This window comes from Coturnix japonica, chromosome 3, assembly GCF_054131305.1.
Source record: "Coturnix japonica strain WE chromosome 3, WE-NBRP24, whole genome shotgun sequence".
Classification (NCBI taxonomy): Eukaryota; Metazoa; Chordata; class Aves; order Galliformes; family Phasianidae; genus Coturnix; species Coturnix japonica.
In genome coordinates, this window is record NC_140665.1 from 49491840 (window position 1) to 49519537 (window position 27698).

The 27698-nt window shown below is 39.1% G+C and overlaps 1 protein-coding gene across 9 annotated transcripts in view; it reads left to right on the forward strand.

Moving 5' to 3' along the window:
- Positions 1–27698, forward strand: part of ZDHHC14 (zDHHC palmitoyltransferase 14) — a 94747-nt gene that overhangs the window by 786 nt on the left and 66263 nt on the right. For 6 of the 9 annotated variants that reach the window (XM_015858324.3, XM_015858327.3, XM_032443262.2 and 3 more), the window contains exon 1: positions 252–819. In XM_015858324.3, the coding sequence (XP_015713810.1) occupies positions 569–819 (251 nt within the window). In that variant the 5' untranslated portion in view covers positions 252–568. Of the gene's footprint in view, positions 1–251; positions 820–27698 lie in introns of those variants that run through there. The other 3 variants (XM_085543488.1, XM_015858325.3, XM_085543489.1) reach the window with 1 other exon arrangement.

Genomic DNA, 27698 nt, shown 5'->3' on the forward strand with positions numbered 1-27698 from the left:
CGTTTTAGCGGTGGTCATTTTTAGCAGTGAAATCTGCTGCGCGAAGGAGGATTATACCAAATCGCTATGAATGATAGACTCGATTGCTAAACCTTGCCTTGGCCAACCTCCTGACCCGCGGAGAGAGCTCTCGGGGTGTGCGTGGGAAGGAAGAAACACCCTCCCCTTCCAAAATAAACTCGGAGAAGAAAAAGACTGATCCTTTTCTCTTAAATTTTATTTTTGGACAGCTGAACTGCTTTATAATTTTCTTTTTTTTTTTTTTTCTTTTTTTTTCTTTTTGGTCTCGTTTTGTCATAATTTGCTTTACAAAGTATTCCCCTACGTGATGGTTTTGTAACTGGTGGAGGAAGGAAGGACCCCTCGGAAGCGTTTGTGATATGACAGCTTTGGTTCCCGAAGAATTAACCCGTGTGTGCATAGTGCCCCTATTGCTGCTCTGGTAGCAGAACTCATTTGTTTTAACTGGGACTGGAGGAGAGGGCTGCCTCGTTCAGCAGGAGCCTTGCACAGATTTATATCGCGTGTACTTCTTGGTGGGGTTCTCCCCACACGGTACTCTCTCTTGATGACACCTGGAGGTGGCAGTGGGCCCATGAAAGACTGCGAATACAGTCAGATCAGCACACACAGCTCTTCGTCTCCCATGGAGTCTCCCCATAAGAAAAAGAAGCCAGCTCCCAAGAGAAAATGGGAGGTTTTTCCTGGAAGGAACAAATTCTTCTGCAATGGGAGGATCATGATGGCTCGGCAGACCGGAGTCTTCTACCTGACTCTCGTGCTCATCCTGGTCACCAGTGGGCTGTTCTTTGCATTTGAGTAAGTGACATTTAAGTCTTTGTATCTTGACACTTTGCCTGTTATTATTTATCGTCCGTCTGAAAGCGGTACGAGGGTGTTTATCCAGATGTCACAGAAGGTGTTGGCTGACATCGGCTAATGTCGATTTATGTAACTGAAAATATCATCCGGTAAGATGCTGAGGGTTACGTGCTGCTCTTGTGCTCTGTAGAAAGCCGAGGTTTGAGGCTGAGCGTGGTAGGGCTCTTGTGCTGCAGATTTCCAGCTCCTGTTGCAGGAGGAGTGTACAACAACAGGTTTGGGACATCAAGACGTGAGATAGTTTCTTGTCTGCCGCTTGTTCTTCTGAGAATCAAAACTGATAGAAAAATTCTGACCCATTGTCACAGAGCAAAGCGCAAGAGAAGCGGTATCTTTCAGTAGCTCATAAATGAGTCTGCTTTTATTTTTTCCTCTTGAAATCATTTAACAGCTCGGGGACAGGATTTCCAGGTTAGCAAGTGAGAGGCAGAGCTGTACAGTCCTCTCCATACACAGCTGTCAGCCAGTATTGTAACAGTGTTACTTTCAGTCTGTGGTGGTAACAACATGCTGGGAGTTTGATCTTACTGAAACCTATGTTTGTTTTGGATTTATTTTGTAAGCAGGCTTCTGGTGTCCTCCTAGGGAGTTTTCCTGTGTTTCTGTGAATCTTCAGGAATCCTTCCCATTTCTGTCAAGTGAACACGCAGCAATAGCACATCCAAAATGCTGATTATTATTTTTGCACATATGTTGGGATGGCATAATTTAGCATGCACAATGATAAAGAATTAGGTACGTGGTATGTGAAATGCCATTCTTTTTTTTTTTATCCTGAAGCTGAGTGCAAAGGTGCTCCCCCTGCTAAAACACTGCAAGAATTACTGAATTCCTTTGACTTTACCAGTCCTTCTGCAACTGTTAAAACAACTGTAGCTTCATTTGTGGTTTGTGGCAGGAAAACATGGTGTCTTCTAAAGAACGTAGTGATGTTAATAAACTCTAAATTGTGCCAGTTAAACATACATCTTCTTAATGAACTAGTAACATTTGAGAAGGTAAAAATGCTCAGCTTGTGACCAAGGGCTAAATGTATATATATGAACTCTGTGGATGAATTGTTTTCTGTGAGTTTTGGATGGGATTTGTTCATTGTAAATCTTCTGCAGGCATTGTGGAACTTCTTGAGCATCCTTTAAGTAGTTGCAATAACATGGTTGATGTTGTGTACACTTACTGTAAGTGCGCTTACTTTCCTATTTTTAAGTAGGTATCAGATGTGCCTGCTTGATGTTACTGCATAAGGAGTGGGTGCTGCTCTCTCTTGTTTGGTGTGGTTGTGCCCCATTTTAGATACGAGGGCTGACACCTGCCTCTGTGCAGTCTCATCATTGTCAGTGAACCCTCTGAGGGGAAGTTCTGGACTTTGGTGAATACCAGAATGTAAAATTTAAGATCAGAACTGTAATGCTTTATGGTCCTGGTTGTAGAACTTAGTTGTTGAACAACTGCTTCCAGCTTTTTAATATATGTTTTAACAGTTGGATCCTACAGAGATAAATATTCTCTGCAGTTGTATGACTCAGAACTGTTAATGCAGGAAGAGCTGGTGGCTCACCTGATTTCATTACTGCTGTGGGTTACGCACACTGTTGGGGTCAGACACCACCACTGTGTCTTAGAGCTGTTTTTGCAGTGTAGCTTTATGTGAAGAACCATGCTTGATGTTAGAGTATGGCAGTTTGGTATGAAATTGCTAGTCTTGAAGCAAAGACAAATCTTCGACTTGTTATAGTTATGCCAAATTATCTGTGTGTTTGCTCCTCTTTGGTCGTTCTTGCATTACATGCATTCTCATTTTAAAGAAATGAGCTAAGTGAAGAGAGTATGGCAATGATAGTTAATTTTTGATGCAATAAGTTAGGCTTGAAATTATGCCTTGTCCTCTGAAGACTAAATCAAAACCAACCCCACCCAGCACCTCTCCAGCCTTAAGACTGAGAAGCGTTCAGCCTGCTTGTGGTGTTAGAACTAGGACAGGTAGGTAACCTCACAGAGGAAAAAGGGAGCTTCTTATTTAGACAGCGTTATTCTGAAGCAGTTTCTAGTCGTATCACTTGTTAGAAGCCTGAGGTTGTTATTTAGTGATCAGTTGAGAACATCTTGAGTTAAATGTCACTTCTGTTACTTGAATGATTTGATTAGGAAGCAGCTACTCAGCCAGCAGTCTGCAGAATGAGATGGAAATGTGCTTCACTCCTTTGTGTACACGTGGACCCAAGTGATGTCTCAGTAGACCTATGCCTTACTTATGTGAACTGTTGGGTGAAGCTGTCATTGAAGAGAAAGATGCAGTGTATATTCTTGTGATTGATCTTCTTGCTACTGTCGGAAGGAGTTATTTTACTCACATTTTGGAAACTGGAAAATACATGCTAACTTTCAAAGTCATTCCCCATTTGCAAGCTGTGAATGGGGAGAGCAGGAAAGAGGTGAATATGACAGCTTATTTCTGAGGAAGTGTTGTGCTGGCACAAACACTTGATCCTTTATCCTTTTGGTTTCATTTGTTCCTCTAACATCATTTTCTCGTACCTCTTGTTTTACTCTGACACCCATTCATCCTGAGCTGTCTCATGTGCTTTTGACTTGTTGCCAGGGTAGAAATGCATTTCTCTGAATCAACAAATTGTAGCTTTCCAAAAGCAAACACACGTAATACATCTTGACCTGTATAGCTTTTGACACGTAACCATGCCTTTGAAATCTTCACGTTTCTTCATGTTTGTGCTTCTGTGCTTTTTCCCTTCTTGCTTTTTTCCAAGCTCCTGCCTTGTTATTTTTATTCCTTTTTCTCTGTTGGTATTTCTCTCAAATATTCCAAGTATGTCACAACTTCTTCCTTTTATCATTTCACTCTTTTTCATTTTCAAAGAGGTAAAGCCAGAATGTGCTTTAAAGGAAACCAACAAATAAATAGAAATCTTCCAGCATGGCAAGCTTTCAAACTGTTAAAATATAATTGCTGCCCATGCCCCCTTCTGAAGGAAGAGAATGCAAATAAGCAGTTTCATTTGTGTAACTTGTGTCTATTAATTGTAATGTGGTACACTGCAAGTACTTTTGGAACCCAAGAGAGATGCTGTGCGATTGTGGCACTCCTAAAACATACATGTTTCAAAATGCTCAAGATTAGGCATCGCAATTTGCTTGTCTTCAAATTTAGAGTATGTTATTTTATCTTGAAATTACAATTCCTAACTCTATCAGCATGATGCTTTGTTGTTTTTCTTTTCCAATTTGGGCTTTTTGTTCTACTTCCCCTTGCCTTGTGCCACTATGCAGAGGTATGTTTTTATAGGAAACTAGTTGGTGTTCATATGGAAGTATCTGTATGACCAGCTTGGAAAACAAGTTCATTTCCCTAGAGCAATGGCAACATCAGTAACCAAAGGGCAGATAGTATTGCTGTGCCAGGCCCATCCAACCACTGTATTTACATTTATGTAAAGTCCTTTTTTGGTGCAATAAAAGCAGGTGAAATTAAGACACTTCGTATTCACTGCTTTTATTCAGGTAGGTATGTGCTTTTATTCAGGTAGGTATGCAGCAAGAGGAAAGAACCCATCGTACTTGGGGTCACTTGGGATACTTATTTATTTTATTGGAGTAAAGCAAAATGGAGGCTGAGTGGCCTATTTAATACAGTAGGATGTGTAAAACAGACATCTTATTGAATGGCAAATCTCATGTGGATGCAGAAGCTTGATGAGCTTGGAGCTGCAGTAGATGGGCTTTGCTGCCAGGAGCACCCCTGGCTGCCAGCACAGCTCCTTTGTGGAGCAGGCACAGGAGGGAACATGCCCATCCCCAGGCTGCTTCATTTGAAGTTTCCAGTCACAGGTGGATGTAAGTGAAGATGCCGTTCAGGCACAGTCTGGTTTTCTCCTGTCAGCTCGGTTGCAGGGTCAGTAGTTCTGGGAGGAGGCTGGAGCAGATGGCTGGGTGCCGGCAGGGCTAAGGCAGCGCCGCTCTCTTCTCTGTAAATGTGAGCCAGAGCCCCATCACTTCTGATATAATGTGACACTTGCACTGATTCAACCAACTAGAGATTTTCTGAGCTAGTTAAAACTTGATTTTTGTAAGCATTTGTGTAATGGAACTGTTTTCCCAAAGACAGATGCTGGAAAATTATTTAAACCGAGATTGAGTATGTGCATATGTGTGTACAAATCATTGCTTCCTATCTGCTCGTATGGTTGCTGGCAACCTCTCTCAGGCCTCCCACTTTGAAAGCCAGTGTGAGTGGAGGACATCCGTGAGTCACGCTTTCTGATGCGCTGTAGATGGTTCAATATTGAATTTCTATAGCACATGCTATGGTAAAGTGGTGCCACTTGCTGCTGCTCTCTGTGATGAGCCTCAGTGTGCAAACACTGATGTTAGCAAGCTGAGTGCTTTCACCAGGGTATCCACGAGCATCTTCATCTTGTGGCAGGCTTTCTGCTCTCAAGAGGTGAATTCTTAGTGCGAAGTTGTATTCCAAGGAGGCAGAATGTCTTTCATCTCATAACCCCCCTTTATTTCTCTTCCTCTGCTTCTAAGATGAGTAGGTTACTTGCATCCTATGATGACCATGTCCTTCAACTGAGTGTTGCTGCATGCTACTGATAGCGATTTCAGCTGTTAAGGTGACTGTAAGTTTGCAGAGCACTTCCTGATGAAGATGTCAAAATGGCTTTAAAGTGAAAATTGATATAAATTAAAATGACTGTTCAGTGGAAAACTCCATCCTTTCCTCTATGGAAGGCAGTAGGTGCTTTATAGTGCATAGTGGCAACTTTTCCCCTACTTCTTTTTTTTCTCTGAGTTCTTTTATTTATAAAAATTGTTGTTAAAATGCAAACAGATCAATATTTATTTGTCCCTTTGCCACGTTAGTGAAAAAGATGTGAAATGTAATAAACCTAATCTTTGGGGTTAATTTCTTTTACTTAGTATGTGTGTGTATATATACATATCTACCAAATGATACGGCACGTTCATAATGCATTCTGACCAGATGTTGTTTATTCTTCATGCTTAATTTACCATGAAAATGTTACCTGTCAGAATCAAATATCTTTCAGAACCAAAGTGTATTTAATACTTGTTTTCCTTGGCAAGTGACTTTCCTTTCCTTGGTCATAAGGAGCTTCCTTAGTTGAGCTGTTTCTCATGGATCTGTGCAAGTATATTCCCTGTAGTTACTCCCTGCCAAAAGTGAGTGGTTCTGTTCTAGCCTGTCTTAGAGCAGCACTTCACTGGGTAGGTATATTTGTTTAAGCTTTTAAATCTGCTTTGAATGAATTAAATGATATAAACCAAAATCCTTTTACCCAGAAAAGCACTAACAGCATTTTATATTAGGTCATGCACTTCTGTGTTTCAAGGCTCAGTCTTCTTATCTGGAAGTGGAAAATTATTCTTCATTTTTTCAGACTAAGGTTCGGTGAGGATAACCAAAGGATAACCTCTCCTATTTTTGAAAGATGTACCTTTAGTTCCTCTGAAACTGCAGAGGTATTTTATGGTTTTATAACACTTCAAATACTTTTCCTTAAAATTTCACCTTTATTTATTTATTTTGCATGCTTTGGATGACCTCATGCTATTCTGTGGAGAAATCAAACTTTAAAAGACCAAAAATTATGTTTAAGGTACTTCTTTCTCACTTACAGTTCTACTTGCATTTCAGCTTCATCTTCTCCTCTTTCTTTCCCCCCCACACTTTGTGGGAGTGGAAGGATGTGAAAATAGAAAGTATAACTGCGTGTAGGAAGTGATGTTGGCTGTGAAGATGGAATGTACCCTAAGGACCCTGGGGAACTCTCTGTATTGCTTGGGATTGTTCATGTATGTGCATCTATGGTGTAAAATGGGAAGGTTTGTGGTCCTTTTATGCCTGATGCCATTTTTCCTCCACAGTGGCCTAATGGGGGATAGTACGCTACTCTTGTTGTAGTTCTTTGATTGCTGTAGAGAGTTGTAAATTTGATTCTTGATACCTATTCCAGAGTGATGAGCAGGTGACTTCAAAAGTTTAGTTAATTTCCTTACCTTTAAACATGGTGTGGAAATACTAAGTCACAGCCCGAAACAGTGATTGCGCACCTGGCAGGGCCAACCCAGGGGAGCTCAGGTGCATGCAGTGCACCTGAGTGACTGGAAGGGGTGGAGTCAGGAGCCAGCGCTTTCCAGACCTCATTTAAAGGCTGGCAGTGGAGGTGAGGGCATCTCTTGCTGGAGATTCCTGCCAATGTGAGACCTTCCAGGGGTAAGCAGCTGTTTTCCTTCATTTCTGCACCTGTGGCTGTTGCTTTTGGGCTAGTTCTCATGTGCTGTAACACATGAGAAGAGTTTGCCACCCTGCTAATAAAATCCCATTATAGCTTTACATGTGTCTTTAAATCTCTGTTGCTGGTGGGTAATATTTCTATGCGTTTTCAGACGCATATATGAGATTTATATGAGATTAGACATGTTTGATCAAAAATCTCTCTCAATCTGTTAAATTTGAGGTTCTTGTCAGTGTAGTCTGTATGGTTTGCCTGATTTGTTTTGGTTTTCTCTGAGTGGGAGCTGTTGCCCCTTTATGTTAACAAATGTGTTGTGGAGGTATAAAACGCATCTTCTAGAGGCTAAAATTGAGGGGGTCATGTTAGGTTTACATTACTGGAAAAACTTCTTCAAAATGTTTCTTGAAAGTAGCTTCTTGGGAATAATAATATTTTCAGTGTTCTTTTACTTACTTTTAAATTTGGACTCATGGTGGGGAAAAAAGTCTGTAGTGCTACATGATTTATTTTCTGTAAGATGTGTTATGTTACTATTTTGTGAATATACTTTCTGTTTTGTAAGAAATGCTATATGCGATTAGCTTGCCTTTGGTTGACTAAGAAGTTATCTTTTAGAATGAGTTGGTATTAGTCCTAGAACAAAACTGTTCCTTTCACCCCTTTTTTGAGCAGAAAAAGAAATTGTAATGTCTGAGCTTATTTGTAGATTCCATAGAAACTGACATGAAGTTCAAACTGGATGCTTTAAAATATAAATACCCTTCTAATGACTAAGTTATAGCATTCAGGTAGTTAGCATATAAGCAAGGCCTTTTAATGTTCCCTTTTGTACGGTAAGGGTCTATATTGTAGAAGAGCTTTAAACTGTTCGCCTGAGCATCCAAATGTGAGCAAGTAATAATGAAAAAGAGAAGAAGATGACTGCAGTGGAAAGTTGAGAATATTTTTAACTTTCTTAGCTACGTGATTGTTTCAAAATAGTTAAGAAGTAATTAACAGCAACAAAAAAGAACTGCTACCAAAAACTGGCTTGAAATACCAGGGCTTTAAAAATGCTTAAAAAAGTAATATTAACATAATCTAGGAAATTTCTGTTACCCTGATTGATGGCTACTGAAGTGAGGCTGTGGTACTTGATGCTCACTGATGTTCCAGGCTGCCTATAGGGATTTGTGCATCACAGTGCTGCTCATCTTCCTTCTATTGAAGCTGATGGAAAAATCCCCTGAAGTGAGATAGAATGGCTGAAGTTATATTAAACTTAGAAAAGACCGTCTGTAATTATACAGAGCTTAATACAAAAAAAAGCCCTGTAAAGTGGTTGAACTCTTTACAAATCAAAAAGATGAAGATGGAGCCAAGGTGTAACGGCCAAAAAGAATTTTCTTTGTATTTTTCACGTCGTTGAAATGTTAACGGTTATTAGCATAAAAACTCAGAGCACTTCTTAGTCCAAATAATCAGATGGAAACCAAAGCATTTTGGACTTTCAGTTTTGTTCTAGACAGCCTTTCCCTTACTCAGTTGTACGTATTCCTACTGGAAGAAGCTTTGATCCCCTGGAGATCCTGTTTATACTGCTGTCATTAGGCAAAGGGTGCTTTGTGCTTAGATGCCTGACCATGGGATTTCAACAGTGTGCGGGGCTGCGTGTTTTGCCTAGTTCAGTTGCATCACTCCAACTGCTGGGGTGATGGTGAGCTGTAGGGCTATATGAATATTTGGCTTCTGGGTTTGTTATTGCTTCCTTTTCATTAGTGTCTACTGGGTTTATTCACGTTATTGTGGGATGGTGGCTAATGAGGTCTTACATAATGAGCTTGGCTAATGAGATCACAGCTGTTTTTGTTTTCCACTCCTGCCCTCCTCTTAAGTTGGTTACTGCAATGAATACCACTAGCACACATTTGTTGTGGTGAATGTGCAGTTAGCTTCGCTTCTAATTTAAGTTTTACTCTTTTAATGAAAATACTTTGCAAAGCAGGGAATTCAACAGAATACTGAGAATTAACTTGAAAACTGAGAAGTAAAAACATAAGCAAAATCTTCGGTTTGTGAGTTTCATGTTAAATGCAGTTAAGTTACATTGTCTGCATTGAGTTTATATACTTGATACAATAGATATGGGTTTTCTTTTATTAGTATATGTTTGTTATGTGTTTATATACACATGTCCATGAGAATGGAAAAGTAGGTAAAAGATGTACCGGTGCTTGCTATTATTTTAGTATAGTCACTCAGGATATTACTAGGAGATGTGAATGTAGATTAAACAACATTGGCAGAGGGTTGAACTCGGCAGTTGTGTTTTCAGGTTCCATTAGAAAAGTAACAGAAATGAGACTGTATAAAACTTTCATTTCTGATTGCAATAAATTTTACGTTCCCTCCTGGCTGATATCCAGGAAGCCCAAAGGATAGCAGGCCTATTTGCGTGTGTTCAGTAAGCCCACTGGTTGTGAATGGTACTATCTAAGGACAGAAGCAAGCATAAGAAAGTACTTCAGTTGTGCTGGTGTGCTTATTTGTGCTCATGATGTGGGTTTTCATGATGTAACTATCTGCCTGTTTTTCTTAGTAAACGATGTCTTGTTGACAAAAAGGTCTTTATAGTGTGGAAGAGTTAAACTTTTGTCTCAGTTGGAACTATATAGAGCAGTTAAAAGCATGCACGAAAAAGAAAAAGCTATAGAGTGGTGATGGCTTGCATCAGTATTGCAGCTGATATTTTCTTGTGTATATGGGTTATTCAGGACTGCTGCTGGTAATGCATCTATATAGTGACAAAATACAACTTCTAAGATACTTCAGCGTTGGATAGGACTTGAACTCTCTCCTGCACCCAGTATGCACTGTGTGTGACCATTGCACATAAAATAAACGCTTTAAGGATTGGCTTATGCTGTGTGAAGAGTGTATTCTCTTCTTGTTTTCTTGTTAAGTTGCTTTGGAGTAAAAGGGGGCTCAGGGATATTATTGTTGTGTAAGTAACTGACTGACTGTAGGAGGGGGAGTTAAACAAAAAAAAAATCCACCAAACAAGAAAAACATGAGTAGTTTTTTTCGTTTGATGGGTGGGTTCAGTGTTTTGTTTTTACGTTGCTGTTTTTGTGTTTGCAGACTCTGAGCATGGCAAGATTGTGGAGTTACTTAAACCTATGTGCTGCAACTCTGAGGAGCCTCCACCATGCTTTGAGCAGAGAGTTCAGAGTGGGTTGTCTTCAGGGGTTGGTTCCTACCTCAACCATTCTATCATCTGTGATAATTCTGAGCTCTCATTCCTGTAAGACAGCAGAAGACATATGTGGGAAGATAATTTTAATGTTGTTTTAGTGGCCCACTTATTGCATGCTTGCTTCAAGAGAACTTACTTCAGCATTACATTGTCTTAAGATTTGAACTTTAAGCCTCAGTCCAATAGCATTTAGAATAGAAATAGCCATAGTGTTTTTATTGTGGTTTTTTTTTTTTAACCCCATCATTCCTTATCTTTGAATATTGCTTTTTCAGCTCAAAGCACATTTTCCAAGGCTTCTGTTGTTTTGTTGTTGTTGCTTTTTTTTCCCAAGCTTTCTTTCACTTGTCTTCTGTACCTCATTAGATTTTGCCTTCTACCGTCCATCTGGCTTGTTCTGAATTGTATTGGTGTCTTATCAGTTGAACAGAAGTATCAAATTTAAAACCAATTTCACTCATGAAGAATATCCCTGTATGCAGCAGTTGTTGCAGTGATCTGTGATGTGTTCATAGTTTGTCTGTGCCTTGCTTAAATTTTGTGATCTCCTGTCTAACCTCTCTAGCCACTTGCTGGCTTTCTCTGGCCTCATAGTGTAGTTGCTATAGAAGAGGTAGGGAGGCAGTACAGGTGAAGGTTAAATACAGTGGTTTTTGCCTTTGTCTTGAGAGGGGGATACATGCACAGATTTCTTCCTATGAGTAACTGTGACTTATACTGCATTTGCCTATATCATTGTGAGTTATTGTGCAGCTGTGTAGAATGGAGTCTTTCTCCTTGTGCTTGGACCAGGTCAAAAAGTTGTTCCCATCCTGCACGTTCAGCATCTTCCTGCTGAACTGCTGCAGCTTCAGATTGTCTTGCACCTTAAGAGATACCATGCTTTAGCTTCTGTGGTCTTAGACAGAAAAGGTCAAATGGTTTGTCTGAATAGTTGTCGTTTTGTTATCATTGGGAAGGGATACCACCTTACTTGCCAGATTATTCCAAACTCCCTTTAAACCCTGATTTGCTTAAAAAAGAGTAAATAATTGCAGTAAGGCAGGTATCCATTTCTGGATTACAGAGTGGGAATAAAATTATAAGAGAAGAAGATGTAAATGAAGCAGTGCATGTTCTGTTTTGGTGCAGTACATCTGAACCTCTGCATCCTGAAGCCAAAGGCATATCTCTCTATACCATGTACTGAACTACTTTTTTTTTCCAAGTGAACTTCATGCTTGTAGGCACATCTGCTTTTTTTAATGGGGACAGGGTTGCATTCTTACCATTTCTGAATTCAAGCAAAATTTTAGAGCACATCATAGGAACATTCCTCCAGTTTAACAGATTCAGTTGCAGTGAGACCAACCTAACGATCATAGGTTGCTGAAAAAGGATGGAGCTGTCTCTTCCTTTTTCCTAGACCTTAGCTGTTTCACTTGCCTGATTCTGCTCTTTACCCCACCCAACAGTGAACCAGTTCAGGGAGTTCCCTTCTTGCAGAAAGCTGATCTGTCTCTCTTCTGCCTACACAAAGAAAAGCTGTATACTGGTTTATGACCCTGAGTTGACACCCTGAAAAGTCAGAAGCACGTTATTCCTAGTGTAGAGAAGTGGGGAAGTGAGGAGGAGGAGATTGCCAAATCGCCTTAGCTGTGGTTTGCAACTGTACCCCATCCTGAGGAACCTTGCTGTTTAGTCCTGGTTTGTTATTTGGCATCTGTGAGAGTGCACACAGCACCTCTCTAGGCTGTTGGTTGTCCATAGTCTGTAGAGACTGTAAGAGTTTGGACATCTTAACTGCATTTTATTTTTGAAGGAGACTGAATCACGGTGCAATTTGTGTTTGTTAACTATCTTTTAAATAGCACACTAAGAGTTTTTTAGTTGTTTACATCTTATTTCTATTCTTGTCTAAAATAGCCATTATTCTCAATTCTGTAGCACAACACAGAGGCAGTAAGTGATACGATTCTTCTTGCATCCCTATCTGTGTAGCCTTCCAATTCAGTTCCCCGCAGCCAGACTGTGGAGCCAATGTATTGCCTCGCTTCAGTAAGAGAACTTAAGAGCTCCCAGAGAGCTTCACCTGCTTTTGTGTGAGAATAGCTGAGTTAGCTACACATCTACTACACTAAAGAAGGAAAGGAGTATTCTCATAATTCTTTTAATTTCTGCCACGCTTCAGCTGAGATGGCAATTTCCCCAGGTTATTTGCTTGTTTCTTCATAGTTCCTTTCAGCTGCATACTTGGATGTTTTATGTTTTCTTTGGTGTTGTAAATGTTGAAAGTTTCAGCGTAGTAGGATACAGGAAGAATTATAAAGCAGTTAATGGAAAACCGAGTGGTTTGCTTGCAAGAGACAGTTGAATATCTCTATTCAACATATGACAGAAGAATTGGCCTTTGAAATTATATGGTTAGGTAAGACACCTAAAACTAATCAGAGCAGAAGGAATCGTCTTCCTTCAGAGCTGAAGACGAGGAAGAAGCTGTGTACTGAAATGTGACAGAGATGAATCTAATTCAATATAAGACCTTGAGAGGATAATCGTTCTTCTACAAGGCATGGCACTAAGAAGGCTCTCTTTTCTTTAGCTTAGGCTGGAGAGGCTGAAGTGTTCCAGTCACCACTGTGAGCGTTCACATTCAAAGTAAAAGATGCTTTTGCTCTGACATAATAAGCCATAGACTCTTTGACTATGTTGCACATTGGTTTTTAATGCCATTTGTTGGAGGCAGGAATGTTGTTTCCAATACTTGAGTAAATCGAAACAAGTGTGCTGGGGCAGAAAGGCATTTCAGAGGAAAGTGCGCAGAGATTGAGTGGGATAAGAATTTTGCTTTTTTGTTCAGCTTGCACTCAAGGAGTTTGGGAAACAGTCAGTTGGCTGTGAAGGAGGAAAAACAGCCTGATATAAGAGAGGCAGCTGACGGGTTTGGATCTTAGTAGGTGAAACTGTTGTGTACCAATATCCAACTTGACTGAAAGATAAACATGCCCTTCCCAATACACATACCTTTCTGTTATTACCTCCTAGAAAACTTTAACCAACAGTTTGAGTTGCTAAATGGTAAACTGGAGGTGCAGTATTGCCTAGTGGTTGCTTATTCTTGGCAAAAGTAAGTTTATTTTCTATTCTGAAACGTCTTTTCTAAACACTTGTTGGCGCTAGTCCTTGTTACAGCAAAGAAATGCTATTTGTGGAAGGAGAACATTAGTTCATCACTTCTTAAGTCTATGGAAAGAAATTAACTGAAGTGACATCTGTTGCAAAGGTAATTCATTGTCAAAATAAGCTGTCAAGTTGCACTTAATTGCAAGTATTCTTTGATCACAAAATAAAGGTCCAAGACTTGGGGAGCATGGAAATTTGCCCCTGAGGGTTGATCTCTACTGATAAATGTTGTGTTATGCTTCCAGAATGAATGCATCTCTAGTCCAGCTATGCTTGCCTTCATATTTTGAATAATGAGAAGTGTGAAACAATTTCTTCACATTTCACAAATTTCTGAAGATTTTTCAGTGCAAGGAGAAAACTTTGAAGGGAAAAAGTAAGGAGTGGGCAGAAACTGAAGTGTCTGCTGTTCTGTTTGCTTCTGGAAATTAATTTCAGTTACTCTAGGGACAGGTGCACATCTATAAGGAAACTCATATAACTTTTGGCATACATATGGGCTTTTTAAGTTATTACCAATATATCCAGTACTGTTGGACTGTGCAGGAGGATAATTCAATTATACAGCACCCTGAAATGCTAATATATATTGTAACCTACCAACACTTAATTAGGTAGGGGCTGAAAATGAAAAATCAATATGTAAGTAATAGAGTTGTGCATAAGAAAGAAGACATTACTATAAGATACAAATGAAGAATCAGTGAAAAGCTAATATATTAATGGGGAAAACAAAATGTTTCCAAAGTAATGCCTGAATGCAACCTCTCTGGTACTCATTATGGTGTAAAAAGTGTCTCAGTAAAAGAGGAGTATAGGCCGACAGTTTGTAAGATTAAGTGAAAGATGTTTTTGTTATTGTTTGTGATATTGTTTTAATGACTAAAATGCAAATACTGCCTGGTTTTTAAAACTGCATGTTAAAGTGACTTATGTAATAATGTTGCATGTGTACAATATTGTATGTATGATGCACTGTGTATTAAAGGATGAGATAACTGTTTAAAGGCATGATCCAGTCAAATAAAATGAGATGGTAAAAGACATTCTAAAGACATGTTATTACAGAAAGGCAGAAGTGCCAGATCAGATTTGGCTCCCAAATGTGCGTTGTGTTTGTAGGAAGTAGTATGTGTAAGAATTCTCTGTGGTCCAAGCCTTGTAGAATTGTTTTTAGCACATGGAAGTTGAGAGTGGGGCTGACATATTTTCATTGCCAGTTGAGTTGAAGCATGAGGAGTTGATTAAAATAGACGTGGTTTTAAAATTTATAACTTGTATTAGTGTTTTCTAGTACTACTGGCTTTCTGGATAGGGAGAAGAGCATATATCTGATGGAGATCCTGCCAAAGAAAGGTTAAATAGGTCCTTTTAACTCTTTGTTATGGGTTATGGGCATTAGTTATGCGATACTGATGTGGTTCCTGGGGATAAACTAGGACTGCCAGTGTATCAGCACATATTTAAGAATGCAAGGAGTTAACAGCATAATACATTGATCTTTATTGCTTTTTCTCATCCTTGAATCTAGTTTTTTCATAAGTTTGTGTGTATATATGTAAAAAATACAAGTTTATTTTAAGAGGAGGTCAGAAATGACTGCTGTTAAGGATGGTGATAAATGATGGTGCTGTAAAGTTTCAAAATGTTTGTGGTCTAGGAATGGTTTTCTGTTTTCTTACCGTTCCTAATTTCTCTTGTGCTAATGTATCATAATGATGAAACTCTGTGGCTTGTGCCAAAGATGTCCTGATAAGGGGTGGATCCAGAAGAGAGGCTTGTGGATTACATACTGATGAGACAGTGGATTACTCTGCATCTTTAGTATACACAGGCAGGAGTACGCAGACCTTTGTCTTTCACTCTTAATTCCGAGTGCATTTCTTTGACCTTGTGTTCCTTAAGATACAGGAGTGCACACATTTTCTGTGCAGCTCACCAGATGGAATGTGACTGTTCAAGCTCCATCTCATGATGGGATAAAAACATAAATGCAAAATAAATATAATTTGACTTCTGGTAGTTTACAGTGTATAGTACAAACATGGTATTATTTGCAGAACAATAGGCAAGTTTGATTTCAAGTTACCTGACTCTGTTAGAAAATCCAGTATTAGCTTAGAGTTTACTAAAGTTATTGAAGAAAGGTATAAAGAGAGGGTGAAAAAAAACAACACAAATACTAAAACCATTTTAACGAATGAAATGATGGATATTAGCATGTTTGTTGGTAGATGACAGAGGGGTCTTGAATTTTATTCTTAAACTGGTGGGGGTTTCTTTTGAAGGTGAGGGCAGCTTGTTGCTGTCATATATTATGGTTCTAAATTTATTTTCTGTTGGTAAGATGACTCCACCTTCTGATAGCTGTGTTGGCTGAAATGGAGTAAAGTTCATTTGCTGGTGGAAGCAATGAAGGAGGTCAGCTTAGTTCTCCAGTGACAACATTGGTCTAGCATGTGTGTGGGGGGAAAAAAGACTATAAACAACTCCAAGTAATGTTTAACAGTATGTGGTAGTTATAAAAAGACCAGGTGCTGATAACACATCTCAGAGGTCTGTGGTCAAGCATATACACCACAGGCATGCTGTGGGATCGTTTTTGCTTCAGTGAAGATTTTCCTCAGCTGTGTTAAGTCCTAAGAACTAGATTTTACTAAACAGCTGGCAGGATGGAGATGCAAAACAACTTTACCTTTGCTGTTTGTTATTACTAATTACATTATTGCAGTATGGCTGGAATAAGTTTGGGGTTCTCTTTCTGTGTTCTTTTGTGTGGAGCTTTTAAAATTTGTTTTACAGTAGAATTGGCACAGGTTTATTCCTTAGCTAGTTATCAAGTCTGCCTGAAACGTGTGGTTTACTTTTCTTGGGGGGCTGGGGAGGTGGGGGAGGGGAAATAAAACCTGTGCTCTGAAGGTTATGATGTCCAGACTTCCTTCTGACTGGTGGGAGTGAATGTGTTTCTCAACTCCTGAACCTTCATGTATAATACTGTGCTACTGCCTGCCCATGTTTAAAGCAGGGACCCTCAGGATGATGGGCAGGTTTCAGCAGCAGAGGAAATGAAAGAGAACCATAGACAGCCTAAGGTGGCTGCATGCAATCTCATCTTGTGCTGGCAGGTTCCACTTAAATTTTTCTTGTGGCAAAAACATTGAGAAACAAACCTTTCTCTTTTTAATAACAATTTGAAAGGGGCTGTCTTGTTCTTATGGCGAGGTATCAATGAAATTTAATCACTATTTGTGACTTGCTTTGAAATGGGAATGTGGCTTCTGGGAGAGCTTGAAACCAGTCTTCATCTCTTTCTTGAGATCTCATGCTGTGTGTGTGTGTGTGTACAGCTATCTCACCACTTTAATAAAGGAATACCTGTAGACTGGAATTTGATGCATGAGTGAATCGTTTCAAAGAAGGGAAGGATTACTGAAAGCACAGCCTCAGTAATATGTATTTTGGCAGGGCTGGGGAAGTACATCCTTTCCTAATAGAACTTGAAATGTAGTTGTTCTAGAAATATAGTTTTGCAACACAATTCATACTAGAAATTGAAGACCAACTTGGAAGTCTTGTTTTACTGTGGCCAAATATATCTGTGCATAGTACTTTAAGATGGTATCTTCCCAGTTCCTTTTTCACAGTCATTCTTTAAGTTGTTCTTCAGAAACTGTTTTCAAAAGTTAGCAGGGCCAACCTAGTCAAGTGCCACTCATCAGAATAGTAAATTTCTCCTTGCAGTGTTGCTTGGTTAGATGCAGGATAGCAGTTTGGCAAATTATTTGTGATCTGCATTGTCAGAAACAACAAAAATAGTGGTGTAAAGAGGAATCTGTTGGAGATTATTGGAATTCTCTTTCAGTATTGCTGAATTATGATCGACATGGCATTAAGAACCTATTCAGAGACTACATTGGATAAAGTCATGCTTTTCACACTTAAGTGCAGTTCTCTTAAACAACTGAACTGAAATTTTAACATATTTTAAAGAGATTACAGGCAACATTTATGATGTATACAAACTAAGTTAAATGTTGTTAGTGTCAGCATGAAACATGCCAGTTCAATCTACAGTAATGTACTTTATTACATGAACATATGCTTGTTTCTATTGCTTTTGCAGGAGAATTGCCTCATTCTTTACAGCTCTTAGGATTGGGGTGTTGTATAAGGGCTGTGCTGTGAAGGATGCTGTCTTCCCTTGAGTATTGCTTGCCTTCAGTAGGTGATAAATTAGCTCGTTAAACTGAGAAATGGCATGAACTTGTGAATTTAAAGTTTCTGAACCCCTTCCCTTCTGTATTTCTTAAAATAAGAGAACTTGTCAAAGAAACTGCCAGTTTAACTCATTAGAATTTCTTCCTTCTCTTCCCCTTCCCTCCTACTACCCCATGAACTTCAGAGAAGTCATGGCTCATGCACTTTACAACATCCTGAAGGGAGGTTGTGATGAGGAGGGGCTTGACCTCTTCTGCCAGGCAACAAACAGGACCCAAGGAAATGGCCACAAGTTGTATCAGATGAGGTTTAGACTGGACATAAGAAGGAACTTTTTTTTTTTCAGAGTGGTCATGCACTGGAATAGCCTGCCCAGGGAGGTGGTGGAGTCACCATCCCTGACAGTGTTCAAGAAGAGCCTGGATAGGGAGCTAGGAGATATGGTTTAGGGGTTTTCTGTAGGCATGGTAAGGGGAGGACAGTTGGACTAGATGATCTTATAGGTCCTTTCCAACCTTGTGATTCTATGATTCTTGAAAAGTTGGAAGTTCTTTTATGAACCATGCTGAAAGAATCACGATGATTGTCATTGGGTATGTAAAAGGATGATGTTAAATACATTATTGTTTGAGATGTGGCAGGAAGTTCTGACTTGCAGAAGTAGCAGCAGGGAAATACTCAGGTTAGATGCTCGATGCTAGAGAGAAAGAACCCTTTCCAAGTATAAGGATAGATACAAACTGAATAAAATCTCCACATAGATTATGGAGTTGTCATCATTAATTTTCTGTAAAGCAAGCTAAACAAAGCTATCTGAGGTGGCTCTGATGTAGTTCTGAGGTTATTTTCTTGGAGAAAGGTGACTTCAAAGGTTGCTGGGTTAGTATTACTCAAGACTCCATCTATAAAATGCTAGAAGAGTATTAGCTTGTTCCTTATTGAGTCTTAATAATATGGCATTTTTGGATGTAGGGAGACAGGAACACATGGGGGGCTTTGAGGAAAATGTAGTATGTCAATTCCTGCATACCAGCTGTTAAGATGCATATGCAGTGTTACAAAGGACTTTTTAACTTCTCAAGGGAGGGGGAGGACTACTGGCTACTCTAAAATATTTTGAAAAGGAAGCTAAAACCTTGAGCTTAGAGTTGTCATAAACAATTTATGTGGGAGTAAGTCAACTTAAAAATATTCACTGATGTCCTAAGAAAGGTAATTAATGAAGAACTATGTGAAAAATTTACAAGGTTATCAAACTGACCAGATGATGTTTTCCAGTCCTGCTGCATGCGAAAAACAATTTGTTTTGTTTTCATACAAATTAACTATTTAAATATATTTATCTTCCTAGCAGGAAAAATCATACTGCTGCAGCAAACTGTTTGTTGCCTACTAAGATAATACATCAATCCATTTTCTGCAGATGCAGAAGACTTTTGTAAACAAATGGTACTGAACTTGTGGGCTTCATTTTTCCCAGAGGAAAGATGTCAGTTGTGAAATATCTAGTCACAGTACAGAAGGATTGAACCTGCACGTTTCCCCTTCAAGAAGAATGGCAGATGGGAACAGTTTGCTGGTACTTGCAATTTCTCTATTAGATGGGGTAGATTAGATTAAGTAAGCGGAGAATGGTGTTTAGTTCCTGCCTATCTGATTTTTCAGGTAGTCCATGCATAGTTCCAGAGTTGCTGTCTGTGTGCTTACCAGTTGTTTTGACATGTAGCAGCAAAGTGGCTATTGGTTGCAGACATCTGCTGCTGCAAGAGAATTTGCATCAGTTCTACTATTGCCTGTGTGGTCCAGCACCTTAAATATATCGAACCAAAAATAAAGATGGGACTTAACACCTGAAAAACTCGGAAAAAGCTTAGTGTGGTTCATGGAATACACTGAGCTCGGAATGTGGGCTTTTTAACTGCAGTATGTATTAAGATCTTCCAGTAAGTTTTGGGAGCACTGCTGAGGGAGAGATCAAAACCAAGGTGTGTGAAGCTGTGAATATTTGTTTTGGCTTATGTCAAACAGCCTTGGAGGCCGGTCTTCTAATGGTCGTTTGAAGTACTGAACGTCTGAATTACAATGAACTGTTACTTAGAATTATGTGGTTTTTTTTTAACATGTCTGGGCAGGTTTAAGAATCTGACGTTAAGGTTGGAATGACAATAAATAATGGTAACCTCAATTTTACAAGGCAGCTGTGGGTTAGGGGAGTACAAGCAAAGAAGGCGTTTGTGGAGGGGGGAAAAAAGAAGACTAGGAATGGCCATTGACTGGGAGGATGGTAGGCTGGTCCTTGATGGCAAAAAGAGGGCTAGCTTCTTTCTTTAACTGCTGGAGTGTCTTTGAGACAAGTTGTCAGAGTTCTTATGGGAAATAACCTCTTAAACTGCTGTCTGAGCAAGTAGGCATTGAGAGGACACGTCTGATCTTCTGTCATGACTGTAATTATTATACACGATTTTCATGATCTAATGGTGATTTGGACAGCTGAGCTATCACCAGGGTGTCTTTTTTTGCAAAGATCTTTGAGATTTCAGGTTTCTCCTGTGTAGTTAAGTTTCTGCATTCAGTACTGTTGACAGGCTCTTCAGCACTGAATAAGTGGAAGAGGTCAGATGTTTGCTTAATTGGAGTTAACTTGTGAGTTGTTTTCCAGCATGTGGAGTCCTGCTCTTCAGCCATACTTTTATTCTGTTCCTTTGTTAGCAAAGGAGAAAGCTTTCAGAATACATTGAGAACAGGCTAGTTCACACAGGCCAGTCTTGAAAGGAGTTTTAATTCTTTACGTAGAGAATGGGGTTGGTGAGACTCACCAGGAACGCTCGTGGTTTCAGATCTTGTGTCTCTACTCTCAGACCCCAGCAAAGGGTGTACATCAGAATGGAGGAGAAAAGTGGGGTTTTTTTTTTGGGGGGGTGTGGGTGCTGAATTATTTACATCTGTATGTCTCTGTTACTTTGTGGCTATTGTGTAGTTTTATACTGTGGGAAAAGAATGGTATTTCATATTAAAGGAGCTGTATGGGAGTTGTACAGAGCTGAAACTTCAAACATGAAGCCTTTCATAATTGATTGCTAAAAATCTACAAGAAAGGAATGGGTTATAGCTGCCTGGTCTTTACCCCACTGTACTCTAACTTCTGGTAAAGACCAGAAATGCATGGTATCTACTGTTATCTTTTCTCAGTTTTCATATTTGGTGTGTAATTAATTGTAGGCTTCGCAGAGGTAATGTGTAGGAGCAGGAAAATTCTGCTGTGTGTGCTAAAGGAATTGAATAGTATCTGTTGTTACCATGACCACCTTCTGTTGAGTCTTTCTAAGAATTTATAATTTTTACCTGAAAATGTGATGCAAATCAATACTGTAATTAGCACATGAATGTATTTGAAAGTTACCAAGTGAAGGGATGTTGCTGTTGTTTTCCAGACATATTTCCTTTGCTACAGTTTGCTTACAAAGGTATATTTTCTACAGCTTTGTTAATAACAAAGAAAGATTGTTGTCACAAAGATCAGAAAATAACATACGAAGGAAAATATAAAGCATTTTAATATAAATTTCTCATAGTGGTTTATTTTTTAATTCAGCATTAGCTTTGCGTTGAGTTTGTGTACTTTGCTGAGAGAATGTTGTATGTATTCAATGTTCCACTTTTTCTTCTACTGATGAATTGAAACTCATACTATTCAAATGCATGGCACAAAATATTTCAGATTTTCTGAGATTCTATGAATATTTAGTGACAAATTCACAAAACTAGAAATATTTGGTACTGTTAAGGCTACCTAAAAAGAAAGAGGAGGGGAGGCAGGGACACGACACCAATGAAGTAGATTAATGAAGTAGATTAAAAAAAACAAAAACCTGCAGTGTAGAAAATTATGTAGTACTCTTTTTTTTTTTTTGTACAGAGGTCTTCTGAAGTGTACAACTTGAGATGATGAGTATATAAGTTCTAGGATGAAATCTCCCTGTATTTAAGGTATTTTGGTCTACTTTAAACTGGTAGGCAGTTGTTTGTTAAAACCTATTTCTGTATATACTCTGCTTTTTTAATGCAAGATTTAAATAACCACCATAAAACTGACTAGCATGTGATGTAGAGCATGTTTTGGTTCGCTTCGAGTCAGTTTTATTTATTCTGCTTTATTAACTGTGTTTTCACATTGCTTTATTTTAACTTCAGTTTCTGTTTTAGGAGTGAATAATGTGATCGGTAAAATTCATGGAAAATCTTCTGTGTCTTTTCACAGTGACAGATTTATGTCTTCATTATTTCAGATAAAAAAAAAATGTAGTCACCAGTATAGCTATTTAATCTTCTTCTTTTGACAGCCCTTGTGTATTATATGTGAGGTTTGCCAGTAGTGCATAGCTTGATTCTGGAGGCCAACTAACAGCACTGGGCTGGTTTGGACACTGACAACACTGTTTGTTCTCCTTCGATTATCATTAAATGTTCTCTGAAACATTTATTTAAAAAAAAAACAACAAAACGGACTTTCTTTTTTACAGTAATATCAAAATTATAAAGTATAGCATCACTTAAATGTTACCCAGTTTTGTTTTCTGTGAAAACTGCAAAGATTTCCTTGGGTCTTGTAGATATTTGCAAAAAGAGGCATTTTTGTCCTTTGATGTAGGACAGAAGGTTATGAAACCAACATGTGGTGGTTATTTTTATTATAATGTATCATTGCAAAACTCAAGTTGTTGGTTAGGTTTCTAGTGTGTAATTACTGTCACGTTCAAGGCAGAACCATGGACCTTTTGCTGAGGATGTTCTTGCCTTCTTCTGAAATCCTGTATTGATCTCACCTAACTTTGTTTTGTGTTAAATAGCTTTTTGTATGTTGCCAAAGTTATATATACTTGGATGCGGAAGCTTTCTGATACTCCATCTACGATACAGTCCTTGCTGAGTTCCTGGGGAATGCACATTAAAATACATAAAATTCTGCTGGATTTATTTTTTCCTGTGAAAGTATGAAGTAAAACTTTCCTCCAGGTTTTTCTTTGAGATTTTTTTTTACACTGATTTGGTTGTGTTGCGGCTCTCATGAAGTCACAATGTGAGCCAGATCAATTCAGGGAGTTCTCTTGTATAAATCTGTGTGGGTTGGTGGTGGTGGTACTTAAGCATGGTCCGAAACGAAGCAGAATAGGTACCTGCAGAACATTTGGATAATACGATCAGCCTTAGCTTTTAGTATACTTGCAGCATGGCTTTCAAATGCCTGAACTCTATGTAGGTTGTCCCATTGCTTTTGTAGTCAGTCTTTGAGGAGAACTTGGCTGGCTCTATTGTGTGGATATTCTTTAAATTGATTTGAGTCTTCCTTTCTAGCAGATAATGAGGATTATATTAAATCAGCTTTGAAATCTCCTTTGCCAATGCTCAAGCATCTTGCTTCCTTACCAGTGGAGGAATAAATAGACTGCTCATTATAGATTTTATTTTTTGATGCTAGTTAATTAGTAGCATGTTTGCTCCTCGTATCCTAATGTACCTCTTGTAAAAGGTTTCCAGGATGAGGCTCCTAAACCAAAGCAAATTCTCACAGCTGTTTAGTTTACCTTGTTCTTCCAGCATCTTTTGATGTCACAGTCCATACTGCTTTCAATTCTGTGTCACAGATGAGATAACCCAAAGGTAAAATACATAGAACTAAAGAGAGGATGAGAATGGTTCCCTTCAAAACCTCAACAGAACAACCAAGGTACCTTAATGAGTTACAACTGCAAGTAAATGAAGTCATGGATGATGCAAAATACCATGAAGGCTGTTGCTGTTCTTGTATATGAACTACTGTCACCACATCTGCCAATGCAGCGCTTAACCTCAAGTGCCTAAGCTGATGTCCTGGCCTCACCAATATTGTCTTATGGTTTGGTAACTGTCAGCTCGGGCTTAGCTTGATTAAACAAAGCACCATCTCCTCTTGGCACTTCCTCTTTCATCACTACTTAGCAGTAAAATGTACTTCCTACAGGTTTCTGGCTTGTTGATGGTCACTGTAAGTCATATGTCACAAATACAGTTCTCCAATCTGTATTTTCTTATATGTGATGGCAGTATGACAGCAGGCAGGTTTGATGTTGCATACGTGCAAAGGTAAACACAGAGGTAATGAGTGCTTTGTTTCTGTGGCCCATAGCTGTCTTGCTGTTTGCATAGTAGTTTACCTTGGGTGCCTGTCAGAAGCCTGCTGGGATTTAGTTTTCTATAGATGAAGGGTTTGTAAAATGCCTGCTGTAAACCCATGGAAAGGTACACAGAAAATGTCTTTATGGAAGGCATTCTCTACATTTTGCAGAATAGTGCTTCTTTGAACACCTGGGTGGGCATATCTATGTTTGGACATGAAAGAAGACTCAGCTTATGGCTGTTTTGACTGCTGTTTGCAGATCCTGTCATCTGGTTGCAGATTCTTGTGCAGTCCTGTCCTGAGTTAATCAGTAGCGCCGAGACAGGACTGAAGGAAGTTAAAGCAAACCTAGTAGAATATCAAGTGGATAAAGCAATCTTGTGGAGCAGCTGGTAACATTTCCGGGTTTTCTAAAACGACTTAAGGTACTTTGAGTGTGAAAAGCCTACATCCTTGGGTTCTTCTGAGTACTATAGTTATAAAAATCCACTCTTGGGTACTTGCTTATGTGAAAAAGCAAATACTTTACATTGTTGTAGTAAGCAGAGATGCAAACAGCTCCTGCTGAAGTAGGAATGGCTCCAGTTTCTTTTTGGGGGCATGTCAGTCATTTCTAGAGAGTAAGTGAAGAATGGTTTCCTTTGGTAATCCTTTATTTCAGAAATGTTTAGTATTGTCATCAACTCCTTGCAGTGCAAGGAGTTACCTACATTAAACTTAACGAATTCAGCAGAAATTGTATCTGTATTTCCTAAATTTCACAATAAATGAAACTACATTAGTTTTTATATATTTAATCAACTTGCTTTTTTAATTATTAACAGGATTTCAATTCTTTACAATACACGTGATCCAAGGAAACATTTCTTCCAAAAGTTTTGATTTATTTTCTTAGTCTTTTTGGATGTTTCTTTATATGAAGTCTAAGTTATTTGACATTTGTGCCTTAGACCTTGGTAATTGTGCAACTGACTAGGTGAGCAATCCTGTGGCCATTGCAAAGACTGTGTTGGTGGCCGTAGACAGTAACTACTGTAGCTGACTGGCACAGAGTATTTTCTTGGAATTTATAATTGCCTTTTTTTTATAGGAATTGTGCAGTGTGAGTCCTTTTTCTGATCATTCTTTCATGCGTTTGCCTGAAGTGCTCAATCTCCAGATTGCCACAAGAATGCTGAAAGCTTGCATGTGTTATAATATACAGTTAATATACAGATTGCTGTTGTGTGTTTGTGTGTGCTTTTTTTATGCTACAGTTTACTGGCATTGAGCTCTGTAGAGGATAGAGAAATTGACAAATTTGTTTTCAGCAAATGTACATTATCAACTTAACCCGAACAGGATTCTCATACCTTTCTCTTTAGCACAATTGTTTGTGCTTTGGGTGTCTTCAGATACCTAAGTTCCTGGCTGTGAAGCATTGAGATCTCTTTAAGTCCCACTACTTCTACAGAGTAACAAAACTAACTGTTATGTCTTGTAATAAAATTGATTTGTGAGATTCAAGTACAAGTAGGCTCTGCACAGACATTCAGATATTTGGCATCCTGCTGGAATCAGGCACCAGGTTTGAAAGGGTATTTAAGATAATAAGTACTCTAAATCACTTTTAGGCCCAACAATCACTTTTTTTTTTTCCCTGAAGAAACTTAAGCTTTGACAGAAACATATATATAGTACTCTATATCACAGAGAATACCTTGGAAGAGTAATTGCTTCAAAAAAAGATTTAAACTAGATATTAGAAAATCTTTACCATGAGGGTGGTGAGATACTGGGATAAATTGCTCCTGTTGTGGATGACCCTTCCCTGGAAGCATTCAAGGCCAGGCTGGGTGGTGTTGTGAGCAACCTGGTCTAGTGGGAGGTGTCCCTGCCTGTAGCAGGGGGTTGGAACTAGATGATTGGCAGTGTCCCTTCGAGCCTAGACCATTTCATGATGTGAAACTTCTCTAGCTTAAGTTTTTCATATTGTTCTATGAAAGTGTTGTTTGTTTGTTTTATTTTTAATCTGTGTTTCTGCTGTGTGAAATTATAGTACTTGGCATTTCCCACACTAATGTGTACTGAAAAAGAAGTCATGTTTAAGTGGCATGCCTTGCTGCTTCACATTTTCTTGTGAGAGCTGGTCAGTCAGTTTTTGTGTTCTTTACTACTGTGCTAGGCACATTTAATACAGCTTTGAACTTGGTGCATTTTCCATTCTTCACAGAATCATAGAATGGCCTGGATTGAAAAGGACCACAATGATTATTGATTTTCAACCCACCTGCTATGTGCAGGGTTGCCAACCTCCAGACCAGGCTGCGCAGAGCCACATCCAGCCTGGCCTTGAATGCCTCCAGGAGTGGGGCATCTGCAACTTCCTTGGGCAACCTGTTCCAGTGTGTCACCACCCTCTGTGTGAAAAACTTCCTCCTAATATCTAACCTAAGCTTCCTCTGTCTCAGTTTAAAGCCATTCCCCCTTGTCCTATCACTATTCATCCTCATAAACAGCATTTCCACCTCCTGTTTAAACATTCCCTTCACATACTGGGAGGCCACAGTGATATCTCCCAGAGTCTTCTCTGAGCTAGACAATCCTATTTCCCTCAACCTTTCTTCACAGGAGAGGTGCTCTAGCATTAGGTTTTCATGGGCTTGCTTTTCCAGCCTGTCCAGGTCCCTCTGGATGGTTTCCCTTCCTTCCAGTGTATCAACTGCATCATTCAGTGTGGTGATTCATTAGGCTGCTGTTTGACATGATCACATTGAAGGGCAAAATTGCTTTCAGTGTGTAGGTTTTGATACTCATGACTCTAGTTTTGTGTGTGCTGTCTTCCCCCCAGCCTGTGGTTAAAATTTCAGCCTTTCTTATGTGAGCCTCTTATTTTTAGTTTGGTGACCTACATTTTTTATTTTTTTTTTGTCCAAGTATATATTTGAGGAGCTTGGAACTACCAGCTATATCATTGACTTGACTTTAGAATTTAATTACAGAGTACCACACAGTGTTACACTGAGAGCTGAACTGCATTCCTACCCTTCCCAGCTTTCTTACAGTGAATCACTTCAAAATCAGAGTTTCTATTGATGGTGGCTAATTATTTTTATTTTGGTTCAGCTGAAGAACTGGAATTTAGGTCTGAAAAGGTGCTATGTTCTCTCAGGTGACATTGAATTCATGGTAATTTTTTTGTTGATTTTTGTTGATTTTTGGCTAAATCATAATGTGTATGCGTAAGGCTGGCTAAGGATCCCAGGCATTTTGCACATTGTTTCTGGAAATGCACTTGACATTTGTTGACTTTGGAAAGCTTGATTTTGAAATGTTATTTGGGCCTAGTTTTATTCATGCTTGAGTAACTCTGGAAATAGCTGATGGAACCTGTAACATTACTGGAACAGTAATGTTAAATGGTGCAGAGTAGGCTTTACAACTTTATTTTGACAAGGTATTTGTTAGTTTGGAAAGGAATAGTCTGTGCCGGGGGGGGTGGGGGGGGGGAAAGAAGGATCAACGTTTGTACACAATGGTAAATCTTTGCTGTGGACAGTCCATAACTTATGTGCCACTGAGGAAAAGGAGCATGAAATTTCCTTGGAATGAGTAGGGTAGTGTGGGAGCTGTTCATTGGAGTCTGAGTGTCAGAAAGGTCATGGGAAGAGATTTGTAAAATTTTCATAATTCTAGAAATAACTCCTTCAGCATCCTGAAAGAAACTTGAGCATTTAGAAAGGGCCCGTCATCCATCTGGTACCATCCTGTGGGCCGGCTCGCTGTGGTG